General features: G+C 43.1%; 3 protein-coding genes across 4 annotated transcripts; all 3 read left to right on the forward strand.

Annotated features, from left to right (window-relative positions):
• The first annotated feature begins 1,388 nt into the window (after window positions 1-1,388).
• LOC121061238 (methyltransferase-like protein 7A) lies at window positions 1,389-5,401 on the forward strand. The gene is made up of 2 exons (XM_040539807.1): window positions 1,389-2,018; window positions 3,967-5,401. The coding sequence occupies exons 1-2, from the start codon at window positions 1,524-1,526 to the stop codon at window positions 4,201-4,203; spliced, it is 732 nt and encodes a 243-aa protein (XP_040395741.1). The 5' UTR covers window positions 1,389-1,523; the 3' UTR covers window positions 4,204-5,401.
• A 149-nt stretch (window positions 5,402-5,550) lies between these two features.
• On the forward strand, window positions 5,551-8,255 carry LOC121061237 (methyltransferase-like protein 7A). Its single transcript, XM_040539806.1, has 2 exons — window positions 5,551-6,969; window positions 7,864-8,255. The coding sequence occupies exons 1-2, from the start codon at window positions 6,457-6,459 to the stop codon at window positions 8,098-8,100; spliced, it is 750 nt and encodes a 249-aa protein (XP_040395740.1). The 5' UTR covers window positions 5,551-6,456; the 3' UTR covers window positions 8,101-8,255.
• Window positions 8,256-8,583: 328 nt separating this feature from the next.
• On the forward strand, window positions 8,584-13,627 carry TMPRSS12 (transmembrane serine protease 12). Of its 2 annotated transcripts, none has more exons than XM_040539791.1 (5): window positions 8,584-9,100; window positions 9,547-9,745; window positions 10,453-10,724; window positions 11,520-11,662; window positions 12,672-13,627. In XM_040539791.1, the coding sequence occupies exons 1-5, from the start codon at window positions 9,013-9,015 to the stop codon at window positions 12,906-12,908; spliced, it is 939 nt and encodes a 312-aa protein (XP_040395725.1). In that variant the 5' UTR covers window positions 8,584-9,012; the 3' UTR covers window positions 12,909-13,627. The 2 variants fall into 2 exon arrangements, with proteins under 2 accessions (XP_040395725.1, XP_040395724.1); XM_040539790.1 differs by having other exon boundaries at window positions 8,584-9,109; window positions 12,672-13,625.
• The last annotated feature ends 639 nt before the right edge of the window (window positions 13,628-14,266 follow it).

Below are 14,266 nucleotides of genomic sequence, written 5' to 3' on the forward strand. Positions count from 1 at the left end.
ACCAGAAATACTTCAAGGACATGCTGGGGCCCCAAGGGTGTTATTACGGTTTGTAAAGACATCTTCGAGCAAGTCACTTAAAGAAATATATAGGTCAACACCCTCAGAGGGTGTAGAGTGATCACACAACAAAACAAAAAGATCCTAGCTGATACCAGCAGAGCCTACTAGAGTCTATCCCGGAGCAGAGGCACGAAGTTCAGCACAATCCCTACAGTTACACTTTCTGCAGTGCCCCTATCCACTCCCTTGCTGGCATTATTGCTGGCCCACACCAACAATGGCGCGTTGCACTGATCAGCTGTCAGGTCCACCTAGTTCATTGGCCTGAACCAGATTAAAAGGGAATCCTCAGAAAATGAACATTCTTGGAGTTTATTTCCAAAATCATGCTACCTTGAAAAGTGGATAAATATTGCAACTCCAGCTAATGGCTGTGCTTGCCTGTAATCAGAAGAGTAAAACAAACAAAAAGCATAAAACCTTTCCTTGGGTTGAAAGAGAATGAAACCACGCAGAACTCAGGCAACACAGCTAGGATAATTCTGTAATTCTGGACAGTGACTACCTGGCACTGCGCTGTCTCTTTAAGGCGCACACAGCTGCTCAATACAAAAATAAATAAATAAAAAATACACTGGATAAGGATACTGCCTTTTCCTTATTTCATCATTACAGCCTTCACTTCTCCCTTCCCTTTTTGTGCAGTGATCTCAGAATTGCCCAGTCAGTTCCTAAGCTTTGTGGACAGGGACCTGTCCCGTGCATGCCTCTACAAAGCATGCAGAGTGTCTGTGCCTCTGTAACAATAACCAGGTGACTGCCTATCTGTGCTCATAGCAAAAACCGAGCAAGCAAGCAGAAGCTAAACAAAGTTTAGTAGCCAGAGTGACTATGTAATTTAAACAGGTTGTTACATTTGGATAGCCAAAAAGATTGCAATAGTCTAGAAGATTTCTACTGTATCATGACTGCGATTCTTTTGTTGCTCAAGCTCTGCCTCACCTACAAGACAAGCCAGTATCTAAAGCCTGCAAGTGTGGAAAGAGGTGAGAGTCACTATCGGAGTGCCCTGCACGCCACATCACAGCCGTTAGACGGTCGGACGTACAATGAGACAGCAGTCCACAAACCTGACAGGCAAAACACGCATGAGGTTTTGGATCAGCCACTTCTGCCAGACAGCAGGCTCGAAGCAGGCAGGATCTGAGCTTTCAGATTGAACGCAGTTCAACGTTTAAGTACGTCCTTAGCACACAAGCAATGCCTTCAAAGCAACTTGTCCAGTTACAAGTACAGCCTCCCGTGTTTGCTAGGCGAAGCAGAGATGCTCAGCGGGGCTGGCACCCCCCTCCCTTCTCAGATGTTTCCAGCAGTTTTGTAAGACTGCAGCGCTGCCGCTTTAAGACAGATTTTGGAGTGTGGCCAGCCAGGCAGACATATCCGGTTCAGAGGTAGCTCTGGCACCGGGAAAAGCTTCAGGCAGAGCGTGCTGAGCTCCCTGCACGCCCAGCTCCGTGCAGATGATGCTCGCCTCCCTTCTGCAGAGCTGCGTCCAGCTCCTCGTCTTGCCTGCGCACGTATTCACCTACCTGGGCTTGTGGGACTCCTTCTATAAGAAAGTTTTTCCGTATATCATGGCTAAGATGGCGCCAGCCTACAACCATAAAGTCTACAAGCAGAAACAAGCCCTGTTCAGCAACCTGCGAACATTTGCAGGCCCTTCGGGCCAGCTCACCTTGCTGGAAATTGGCACGGGCACCGGCACCAATTTCCAGTTCTACCCACCAGGCTGCCGGCTCACGTGCACCGACCCTAATCCCAATTTCCGCAAGTTCCTCCTCAAGAGCCTCTCGGAGAACCAGCACCTCAAGCTCGAGCGGTCGGTGGTCGCCTCTGGCGAGGACCTGCATCAGATTCCGGACGGCAGCATGGACGTGGTGGTGAGCACCCTGGTGCTGTGCTCTGTGAGCAGCGTCCAGAAGGTCCTGGCCGAAGTTCTGCGGGTGCTCAGGCGGGTAAGCGAGGGAGAAAAGGGTGATTTGTGTCACGATGAGCCAACTCCCCTGTGCTGGCCCACGTGTGGGATAAATGGAACTGCCTGCACAAGGTCCAGGATGAGTTTAAAAGCACCCGTCACCTTTTTCAGCCCCCGGGAAGATGGGTTTATCCACTCCTTCCCCCTCAGCAGGCAGTTTCGGTTAAATACACACGCAGTGACAACGCTGCAACCCCCTACCGACTGCTGAATGTTTACAGCGTAAAAAACGAGTGCTCCCTCCAAAAATTCAAGCAATAATAAAATAACTAAAAATAATAAGCAATAACAAAAATAACAAAAGCCCTAAAAGCTGTAGTCGTATTTAAATATTTATTTTAAATCCAAATTCACATTAATTTTGTATAAGCCACTTCATGATTTGTTAGAAAACTTTCAAACCTAAGTAAATGGAAGGAATGGAAATCTCAGAGATTATCAAAAGGACATTTGTTCCTAAATCTTTTCAAGTTATCAGGACCGAGAACCCAAATGAAGTCAGAAACTGGATGTCAGCACCTAGGTCATTTTAATATTTTTGAAAATGTGTCCTTGGTTCACGTTGACTGTTTGTAAGACAAGCAATAAGCATTTCTTGTTTATTCCAAAGATTTCAAACCACACTGCATGCATAGGGCAAAAGACTGTCATGGAACTAGCATTGCTCTGGTCTGGTGTGCGAGTACCATTTCCCCAAACATGAACAATCCTATTCTTATTCTGCAGGTTGCAGAGGAACCATGGTTAGAGTCCAACAGGTTGAACCCTTACCATCCCTCCTAATTCTAGGTTAATGAAAATTAAAAATAGGCCGTCACTTACAACCGATCATTGAGCTGATGCCACACAGAGCAAACTGGGCAGAAATACAGCGTGCCTGGTTTCTGGATCCACCTGCCCTCTTGTTGTACATGGCCCACTTAAAAGGGCACCAGCTCCAGGGCCCTCCCTAACTGCTGCTGTTGAAAGGTCTGACAACAGTGCAGCTGAAATTGTAACAAAACCTGCCTCAACAACTGCTGGGATTTCAAGTTGTTTAACCTGGGAAGTGTGTAACCGGGGGTGATCCTCGTGCACCTCAACGGCATCGGAAGAGTCGTCTGCAGAAACAGCCACCATGCACAGAGGGAGAAGCAGGCACAGTTCACAGGGAATGGATTTGTAGGCTGAGGAGGAAGTGCTGTAATGTCTGATTTCCCTTCTGCCAAAACCTCTTTCTTTTTCTAGCCTGTAACTTGACACATGACATTGCCTACAAGTTTCTTTACATTACTGTGCTGGAGAGATCTGTGGACCTTTCTGGGATCACAAGAGAAGCTGTCAGTCCTCTGTCTTGTAATGCTGAGACACAACACAAGCAAAGTTGCACTTCTGGCCTGCGCAGCACCTACTCCTAAGTACTTTTTGTTTGTGTTGCTTCACCTGCAGAGGAAAGAACTAGCTCAGCCTGCTTTACCTCTCCCTCCTCAGCATGGCTGGTATGCTGCCAGGCATGCAGACGGCCGGGAACACCTGCAGGCAGTGCTGATCGCCCCGGCAATTTTACAGATGAGAGAAACTGAAGCACAAGGATGTTAAAGTGGTTACTCCGAGATCATCCAAGGCAGTTGCAACAGAGACGATAACCCTGTGGCAGCAGTTCCTAGCCACCAGACCATACAGCTTCTTGCACAGCTCTAAGCTGCACCCATCCGTAAACTTGTAGTCAGTCCATCATAGCCACCACCTTCAATGAAAACCGAATGGGAGGCAGTCTTAGAGACCACACAGCCCAAAATGAATACAAATCTTGCACGCATAACATCTAGGAAAGGGCTTGGTGTTCAGAGAGGTGATAAAAAGCAGCATATTTACCAACATGGAAAAAATTAAATTCTACTTATGAAGGTGAAAAGCCCTAAGTCCTTTCTGATGGCACTGTTTTGCAGGGTGGAGCTTTCTACTTCTTGGAGCATGTGGCTGCAGATCATTCCAGCTGGACCTACTTTTGGCAAAAGGTCTTTGACCCACCCTGGAAGTGTTTTGGAGATGGGTGTTCCTTGAGCAGAGAGACGCAGAAGGAGCTGGAGATAACTAATTTCTCAGAACTGAATTTAAAGCACATTTATGTCACACCTTACTGGATCCCTTCTAGTCCTCATATCATTGGGTATGCAGTAAAATAAAGGACTGTGAGCACTGCAGGACACGGGACCTCTCTTCAGCACTCCTTCCATGCTTTAAATGAGGTTTTTCACCGGATAGCACCCTTACAGCCAACCCATATACAGCAGCTAGCAGCTAGAAAGAAGAAAAACATGGAAAACAGTGAGCATCCACAGCTCATTCAAACCAGGAATCACTCTCCTTTTGTTAGACAGGCTTTCTGGGTAAAGTTCTTAAATAGAGCTGTCACACAAGGACCTGGCAAACTGGAAAGAAGAATAGACAACACATTTCAGACAATACAAAATAGAGAGTCAGCATCTTAGAGAGCTGAGAAAGGAGAGAGTGAAGAAAGGGACCAGAAAATACATGCAAGCAAGAACAGAGAGCTAACATTTCCTAATGGCGGAGAATAATGCCCAACCGTTCACGTTTTCAATACAGGACACATACATAATAGATACAGCATCAGTACGAGCATTTTCATTTCAGTCTTCCCATTATGAACTACCTTTAGGAGCAGGCGTTCATTCACCCATGCCAGTACAAGTCCTCCCTGACAGGAATTCTGTTTATTCAGGGAAGTGCTCATTAGAGCACCAGTTTGCCATACATAGTTCTCACTGGCCGTTAGATGCTGATGTTATCAGCACAGACTTAACTCAAAACAGCAACCCAGAAAGCCAAAAACTGTTCTTACACTGGGAGAAAATTGGTTTTTGTTAAATCCGGTGGCAGAAACCTCATCTCCACTGTAAAATGCTCTCTGTTACTAGGGCAGCTGTGTCCTCAAAGCCCTTTGGTCATGCTCTGCTAATGTGTTTCACCTGTGCTTAAACTCTTCACTTTCTACTCTCCTGGTGAGCTAGATCACACCTGTAAGATGTCTTTTTTTTAAAAGCCATGAGTTTCATTAGAAATATTTTCCAGTTAAACTCCTCTAGGACACCAAGAGAAGGTGCTGCCTTCTTGGCCACAGTTGAGTCTTTTCTATGATTTCCTACAGTATAGCAGCAAAGAATTAAAGCCCAGTACAGATTATATTTGTAATGCACTTCTTGACTCTATTTTGTCCTTCACACACTTCCAAGCGCTCTATACAGAAAGTACATCTGAAGTAATTCCACTGTTCAGATTTGTTTCTCTAATGTAGTTACCACAAGGTAGAGGAATGAAGATATGACAACCGAGTTTGTTAATAAAGCAGTCTAATAATGATGCCACTGTATGCTGGATTTTGTATTTGCTTTATTACCACTAGAGGGAGGAGGTAACTCATCAAACAACAGGGCTACCTATCACTTAACAGATAAACAACATTCCCCAGCGCAATTCACACCCGAACTGCCTGAATGAGGGACCTGAAGTTGAGAGGTACAAACAGTCCTCCTTTCCCAACACTGGGCTCACCTGAAGCAGAGCAATTAAAAGCTAGTGGCTAATTACCCTGCTACCAAGCCCTGTGGAAAAAGTACTGGTGACCGCAAAGTTGAAAAAGTTTTACAGAATGCATTTAGCATAAAACAACAGTGTGTTGTTGACTCAGGCTTATAAAGTTAATAGAATTAAGCTACATACTATACGTACTGATTACTGAATTAATTGTTTCCTATCAGAGCTCTGAAAGGTGACTAAGAAAAGCAAGATCATTCCCTGCAAAGGAGCCAAATTCACATGCTGAAGTATTTTTGTGCCCACGAAGTGGAAAGACCGAAGGAGCTCAGATCAGGTAGCCGACTAGTTGATCCAGCTTCTTTAGCTACCTACACTGGGGTGGTAAATAATTCAGAAATAAATGTATCTCTACTGAAATGTTAATCAAACACCTAATCAGACACTCGTCTACAGCATATCCAGCATTCAAATTAACTTCTTTCTGCTCACCGAAGACGACGTACGTTTGCTTTAAGAGATATGAACTGTAGTCTGAAACTGCTGAACACCATATTAGGGCATTTTATGACATTTTGCCAAGGGTTAGATACAAGGTTGTACTGCCCAATTTATCGAGGTTACTCAACAAACTGGCAGCTCCTTTTCTTGCCAGAGCTGGGACACTACCGTAGCTGTTTGGTATGCAGTCCTGTTTTTCCCTTCCCTGCCTGTGAGCAGACTTTAAAATCAGCTTTAGAAAAAAGTCTACCAGGTCAATCCAAAGAGCTGAATACGCTTCAGGAGGAACACAGCAAGTACATGAACGCAGCTCTGTCTGAGTTTCAAGGGCTCTAGCACGCAGAAGAACTAGCTTTGCTCCGTACGGATCCTCTGCCTTCATGATGGCAATGACAGAAGCCAGCATCCTCTTCTTCCGCACCTGCCTTGCGCTGCTTGCCATGCCCATCTACCTACTATCATTCCTGGGCATATGGGAGCCCTTTTGTAAGAAGATATTTTTTCCTTTCTTCTTGGAGAAGCTCACTGCAATTCACAACAGGAAAACAAAGAAGCAGAAGCAGGAGCTATTTCGAAATCTCCCTGACTTTTCCGGCCCCTCGGGAGAGCTGAAGCTGCTGGAGATTGGAACTGGCTGTGGCGCTAACTTCCAATTCTACCCACCAGGCTGCAAAGTCACATGCACCGACATAAACCCCAACTTCCAGCAAGGCCTTTCAAGAAGCATGAGCCAGAACCAGCACATCCACTACGAGCGCTTCCTCACAGCAGCAGGAGAAGACCTGCATCAGGTGCCCAGTGGTTCCGTGGATGCCGTCGTCTGCACCTTAGTCCTCTGCTCCGTGCAGAGTGTGAACAGCACCTTGAAGGAAGTACTGCGAGTGCTCAGACCAGTGAGTATTCGAAGAAAAATTTTCATGTTATTACCTGTATGATCTATTCCAGAGATGCTTCACCAAATATATATATATTTTTTTAAGCTTACAGACCAGACCCAGTTTATTAGTTAAATGAGATTTAAATGGAGCAAAGCAGTAGCAACGCACTGGTCAGTCTGTTCTATTCTCAAAAGTAAAACCCTAAAAGTTACAATCTACATACCTAGATCTGCCACAAAATTCATAATTGCAACACACCATTTAAAGCAGAACCTGCTGTTTTTGTTGTCCCTCTCCCAAACACCTGGTTTTCTTTTGGTGAAGAGCTTTCTGATCAAGATTGAAAGTCTGTGTTTTAAATAAATTGCCTTTGCCTCTTAGAAGAAGGGCTGATCTACCTGTACGACTAAACCAATCTAATTAAATGCTCTCATTCCTTGTAGGGTATCAGTCAAATTGAAAAACAAAAGAAAGAGAGCTGGGTTGTTCTGTTTTTTTACAATAGAAGTTCAGCCTTTAAAATGGTATTTTCAAGCCCAATCCCAATCCCCTGGGTTGTCAAAACCCAATGAGTTCTAGTAGGATTTATACATTTCTCTCAGTCTCCTTTGAAAAAAAACAACATGCTAGCAACTGTAATTTGAACAAAATTGTAACTATCGCTGCAACAATAAGGGTCCAAATAAGTGCATCCTGCATGCTTCTGGAATACGCATTTTGAATCTGTGCAAGTTTCCCACTTATATTAATTCCAACTGACATCATAAAAGCAAAGGGAGGGGAGGGAGAATACTGTGGGGTGGGCAAATGGAGCTTCATGCGCACCGGTGGGTACTGAGCAATGGCAGGCCGCCTGGCCCTGCTGTGTCCACTCTTTCTACGGCACTAAGACGACTTTGGTTTCCCCAGGGAGGCGTTTTCTATTTCTTAGAGCACGTGGCCGATGATCATTCCAGCTGGAGGTATTTTTGGCAGCAAGTCTGCTATCCAACTTGGAAACTCGTGTTTGCTGGTTGCTGCCTAACGAGAGAGATATGGAAAAATCTCGAACAGGCCAACTTCTCAGAACTGAAATTACAACACATCAGTGTACCGCTGCCCGGGACGCCTATTAAGCCTCACATCATCGGATACGCTGTGAAGTAACACAGACCACACTGTGAAGCTTCTTCCCCTGGCCCCACAGAAACGCCTCGGCATAATCAAAGCGCACAAAACTGCATATGCTAATCCTGACATATGAATGTAGGTAATGTGGCTAAGGACTTTAATTAAATTTCTGATTCAGACATCAAATGAGAGAAGAGGGTCAGTTTTCTAAACATCTTTAAACTAAAACCACTGTGCTGGGCATACACGAAACCTTCGCACGGTGCCTCACCGGCCGTGGGGCAGCCCCGGCAGCACACCGGGCACTTCCGCATTGCTTCCAGACCTGCCTGGGGCCACTTCGAACCAAAGCTGGCAAGGCAACAGAACACAAGAGTTTGGCAGACAAAATAAATATATTAACTCCTTACTTGAGGGAACGTCTGCCCACGTCTCTCTGGCAAGCAATTCCTTCAGGTGTTCCCAAGTATATTTTGCCACGAGGACAGGGCAGGCGTAGAGCACCCCAAACGGGTGCAGGCCACCACAGTGAGGGCACTCCTGGCACCCACTCTCCTTTCCCTGGGCTGTTCATAGCTGTTCGCTCTCCAGCCTTACGAAACCAGCAGGCAGAAGCAACCTCTAACACATAAACTTTGCTCAGCTGCAAGTTATTCATTTACAAAGGGCAGAGTACTGAGAGGGAGGAGGAGGCTGCCTCCCCACATAACACACAAAGCCTCTCACTCACTTGGCTACCCACCTGCGTCTGCGTGGCACTTGGTTCTAACAGCATTCACCAGCATTAAAAGATTCATGATTAACATTTTGTGGTCGGGAAGTTTCTTTAAGGTGTCCCCAGTGCACTACAGCCCAGGCGGGAGGTGCTGCTGCCTCAGAGCCGGTGGCGGCCGTTGGCAGCTCCAATGCGCACCGGGCCCCGCCGCCATCTTGTGCCCTTGACTGAGAATGCGACAGAGGTTGGCCACCGCCTCGCTGCTCCTGCTGCTGGTGGGCACTGTGCCCGCTGTGGTGGTCCCGCGGATCCCCTGGGACGGTACTGGTGGTATGCCTGGGTGCTGGGTCAGTGCAGTGGGTATTGAGATGGCCACGGTGGGTGGTTTAAGCACCTGAGAGGGCATGGAGGGGGGGGAGGCTGTGGTGCCCCATTGCTGCGCGGCTTCCTCCCACAGCTCCACACAGAAAAACTTCATCTATCCATAAATCTGATGAATTCACAAAGCTGCAGTGACTGGAACCCACTTACCTTGATGTGCACTATAAACACAAATGCAAGAAATATGCCTGTAACCAAATAAAATACATTTCACAGGGCCTAAGGAAATATCCACATTTTCTCTCCAGAATCAGAGCTCTAGCAGGAAACATTAAAAAAAATCACAGCAAGTAGCACTGTAGATGCAACAAACCACCTGTGGCTAGCTCACCAAAAGCTCTGTTTTTCAGTGTGAGCCTTATAACTAACCCTGTTCTGTTTTGTAGAGTGTGGTGAGCGGCCGCTCATAGACAGGACCTCAGGATCCCGGATTGTAGGTGGACACGACGCCGAGGTTGGAGCATGGCCGTGGTCAGTCAGCCTCCAGATTCACCACGTTGGTGCAAAATTTGCACATATATGTGGTGGAACTTTAGTTAATGAGAATTCAGTGCTTACCGCTGGCCACTGCACTACAGGACGGAAGTAGGTATTCACGCTAACAGCTGGTTTTATTAAGTATGAGGAAAGCATAGCATCACCTTTGGTATCTTCAAACAGAATGTAAATCAATGGGACGTGGGTATGCTGAGCTCCCCCAGTACAAAACCGGTACAGAGACCCAAACTACAATTCTGTCACAGCTGTGAAGATCTGTTTGTCTCCTTTGCTGTAACAGTAGCACAGGGTTGTCTGCTGCTGGCCCAGCATGGGATGCAAAGTTACATCTTCAGAAGTCAGTATCAAGAAATCCTGGAAATGCACTTCTGGCTTGGTCCAGAACAGCCTTTGTGTTTGCTAAAGGGCCAGTTAGTTTTGATCTAGGTGACGTTTTTGTTAGGGGAATTTTTTTTTTCCAGGAGTTTCCATTTTTTCTGCTTAATAGAGCATTTTAAACAAGTAAAGCTCACTACAAAAAAAAAAAATGCAATATTTAAATTAGAAACATTACAATTCATTAGTTTTGATACTGCTTCCATTTTTTTCTGTTTAACAGAACCAACAAAATTGGCACTTTACCTTTCTTTGACAATGTGGTAATAAAACTCTTCAGAAGAGGCTTTTTAATTGTACTTACAGCAGTTCTGTATTTCAGCTATTTGATCACTGTTGTCTTTTCTGTAGTCTTTAAAATAGTCGCAAAATCTGCACACTAGTTTGTGCAAGTTCATATTGATTGCGTTCTTTCTTAGGGACCCATATTTTTGGAGAGCTGTGTTGGGCACACATAACCTTTGGAAACACGGCAAACATGCAGCAAAAAGAAGTATTAGAAGCATCACTGTGCACCCAGAATTCAACAGAGAAACATTTGAAAATGATATTGCATTATTTCAACTTAATTCTGCTGTACACTACAGTTACTATATTCAGCCTATCTGCTTACCTTCTGCACACATTTACCTGTATATCGACCAGGAAACAGAGTGCTTTATAAGTGGTTGGGGACGTATAGCAGAAAAAGGTAAAAGTTTGCTTGTTTTGTTGAACAAGTAATTAGCTGCATAACTACCGTTAGGTTTCAGTCCCTCAGATTCACCGAGAGAGAACTGAATCCATTCAGGTTATAGTCTCATCACACAAAATCATTAAATACTTCTGCAATTGACTATCTGCTTTCAGTGTTTTTTACGTTGAAAGCAGATTAGAACTACACAGATGTCACCGAAGGCATAAATATTTAGCCCTTCTTTCATGGATAATATGAAAAAAGGAAGACAAACTATCCCAACTTTCAGACTCACAGTAGTTACTCAACGTTGTCTGCAAAAATAGCTTCTTTTTATTATTGAAAAACAACAGTTGTGATGCAGTGCATTATCAGCTTGGGAGTCCCAACATATTTTAGGTGTGGCTGCTCTCCCTCAAATTATCTTTAATCTCTACAAGCACAGACTTCATACGGTGTCAGTTGGTGGTGTGCATCTTGAATGGAAATGTCAAGGACAGCTGAGGATCATATAAGCTTATTTATTACGTCACCTCTGGCATTTTGAGCAAGGCTAATGAGCAGTATTGTTACCATCGATGCTTCTTCAGAATAAGAACTGCAAAAACTACATCAAATCCAAGTCAGCAAATGCTTAGCCCACTTAAGTTTAAATCCATTAGAAACAGGCACAATCTCTAGATTAGCACGTGTTGGAGCACGTACAGGAGCACGTTTAAGCTAACAAAACAGGAAAAAGATATCACAGTAAGAATGGCTATGCACAACAGCATAAATGTTTTACTTTCTATATGCTGTCTTCCATTAAAGGTAAAACTCCATCTGTATTACAAGAAGCACAGGTGGAAATCATTCCTTATAGTGAGTGTAACAGTTCTGATGCATACGGAGGCATGATTAACAACAACATGATTTGTGCTGGCTCTCTGTCAGGAGGCACTGATACCTGTCAGGTAAGAATCAACACCATGCCCAACGTGCCACCACTAAGCCAAAGTCTCAGGGGTATCACGATGCATTTGTAGCATAATTCATTAAAATGGCACAAATACTAAAGAAAAAATACATCAAACTGGAAAAGAAGCATCATAAATAGACAGAGAGGTGATTCAAAAAGAAACACCCATCTCTGAAAAATACACAAAGACTTCAGTGTTACTCAGCAAAAGACAAGTTAACAGAACTGAAAGGAGAAAGAACACAAACGCAGTACTTATGTTATCACTGTACACATGCAGTGTGTGTGAAGTACGCGTGCATCTTGCTTGTTTTTATGCTGTTGAAAGACAGCACCAGCACTGAAAAGTGACACGGTTCAGCGGTGAGATTTTTATTTAAATGCTGAGCAATCAGCATCTCTTTCTCAGAAAAGACAATTCTCAGGTCAAAAGCCCCAGGATGCTAAAGTTGGGGCATCAGCTGTGATATGGAGACATTTATAATTAAAAAGGTATATTCATAAGTGTATCATTAGTCTGATACACTTCCTGCTTTCCTCAGCACTTTTCCTCTAAGCAAGTAATTTGGCAAAAATTCAACGTTGTGTATTCATTACTGTGTTTCTTGGTAATTGCAGTACTACACTGTGCAGACAATACATTCTGTTAACAACCGACATGTAAGAAAGTTTATGGAGACAAGCCTTAGAATGAAAAGGTACCAAAAAAAAAGAATTAAAAAACAAACAACAACAACAAAGAACAAAAAAACATCCACAGAACTTTGACAGCGAAACTAATATAGACATGGTCTTTTAGTCAAGGTAGTGTCCCTCAGTATCATGAATCTTTATTTTAACTGGCCTGGGTACTACTATTCATGTATTACTGTCTTTATTACTGTCCAGGTAACTTGGCAGATTTTTAAAAAGTAATTTTAAAAAGTGGATACACCACTGACATTTCTACATTGGTTCCTGGAAGGGAATGTATGTTGCTAGTCTTTTATATTATTTATTTATAGGGAGACAGCGGTGGACCGTTAGCATGCTATCACCCTAGTGACAACAAATTCTATCTACTAGGGGTTACTAGCTTTGGATTTGGCTGTGGCCGACAAAGATACCCTGGGGTCTATGTCCGTGTACCTCACTATAGAAGGTGGATAAACTCTCAACTTCTCTTGAATTGCAAGGCTGTGAATCCTGTGAGCATTACACTTATGATCTTTCTGACTGTCAGATGTATAGTGTTCGTGTAGACTTTCTAAAGTGACAAACCACTGCGTCTTCATAGCACAGGTTTGGTCTGCCTGTTAAAACTTGGCGAAGAGGAGCTAACTCATGTTTCAGAATAAATCTCTGAGCAAAAAGACTTTTTTTTAAAGAAGGCATGTTTTTATCCAATCTGCATGTTTATGTGTATAAAACCTTAAAAAAACCATTTTTGGAGGTGTATTATTTCTTGTAAATGTAGGAACTAAAGCAAAACACATACAATAGTTAATATATACATCCATTAGGATTTTCTAGGAATGTAAGGTTTCAAACTATGATATCCCCCATCTTTTTTGAGGTATGAAGCATATTACATGTGTATTGTTGCTCTGAATTGCAAAATCTTAGCATTCTTGCAACAATATGCGATTACATTAAGTTGGTTTTTTTCCTGTCAAAAGCTACTCTGATGGACATGTATGAAGACACAGTAACATAATAGTTTTAGGCTATAAGCATGAAATCTAGCTAATTAAAAACATTTACCAGTACTTCCAAGTACGTGTCCTAAAAGTTTGCAATTTTATTATCATATTTTCTGTCTTCTGTCTTTAATATCCATGCTGACAAGTAGAGGGAATGATAACAGCCTTGACCCTAATAATGGAAATGAATATTGAAATTTTACTTACTGAAAATATTTTTTCTTACCTTATTTCTAGCTTTCAGAAGCTTAGGTATTACTTAATACTACTACCACGATTTTGTAGATGGCAGAGATACTCCCTCTGCTGGGTGAATATTAGCACAACACAATGCTCTTAGTTAACAGAGGCTTAACTTTAACACGAGAAAAAAAAAGCAGAAAGATAAAAGGTATTCTCCATTACTTATTTTTAGTGATGTAGCAGTCTGGCTGCTGAAAGGATACATCAGGGAAAAAAATCTCTCGATGCCACTCCACAGACCAAATATTTATTTTTGGTCACAGTAAAGAGCTGGTACTACACAACATAGGGATTTGGTCAGAACTGCTGCAGTCGTATGTTAATTAAAAATAAATTGATCAATAAATAAGGAACATCAGCATTAGATTTTGGCGACTTTATTTACCAAGGTCAAAATCTGCAACCATCTAATTGTTTTGACAAATATTTACAATTCATATAAAGCATGTACTTTTGTTTGGAAATAATCAGCAGAACAGTACTTGGTACTACACCTCTTACTCTCAGGATATAGATTTTATTCTCTTACTATCTAGATTTTGAAGTAAACCCAAAATAAGCACTTCATGATAAGTGATGACTTAAAGAGCAAACCCATGTTACTGTTTAATATTTCCATGATGAAAAATAAGCTGCTCTTCCCAAACACTATTTTAAGAGGATAAAAATTTACT

This window comes from Cygnus olor, chromosome 29 (genome assembly GCF_009769625.2).
Source record: "Cygnus olor isolate bCygOlo1 chromosome 29, bCygOlo1.pri.v2, whole genome shotgun sequence".
NCBI lineage: Eukaryota > Metazoa > Chordata > Aves > Anseriformes > Anatidae > Cygnus > Cygnus olor.

Bases quoted from the DNA above. Each gene is read 5' to 3' on its own strand.
- LOC121061238 (XM_040539807.1), top strand. From the start codon at position 1,524: ATGATGCTCGCCTCCCTTCTGCAGAGCTGCGTCCAGCTCCTCGTCTTG. The intron at 2,019-3,966 runs GTAAGCGAGGGA...ACTGTTTTGCAG, and splicing joins TTCTGCGGGTGCTCAGGCGG to GGTGGAGCTTTCTACTTCTT.
- LOC121061237 (XM_040539806.1), top strand. From the start codon at position 6,457: ATGATGGCAATGACAGAAGCCAGCATCCTCTTCTTCCGCACCTGCCTT. The intron at 6,970-7,863 runs GTGAGTATTCGA...TGGTTTCCCCAG, and splicing joins TACTGCGAGTGCTCAGACCA to GGAGGCGTTTTCTATTTCTT.
- TMPRSS12 (XM_040539790.1), top strand. From the start codon at position 9,013: ATGCGACAGAGGTTGGCCACCGCCTCGCTGCTCCTGCTGCTGGTGGGC. The intron at 9,110-9,546 runs GTATGCCTGGGT...TCTGTTTTGTAG, and splicing joins CCCCTGGGACGGTACTGGTG to AGTGTGGTGAGCGGCCGCTC. The intron at 11,663-12,671 runs GTAAGAATCAAC...ATTTATTTATAG, and splicing joins GAGGCACTGATACCTGTCAG to GGAGACAGCGGTGGACCGTT.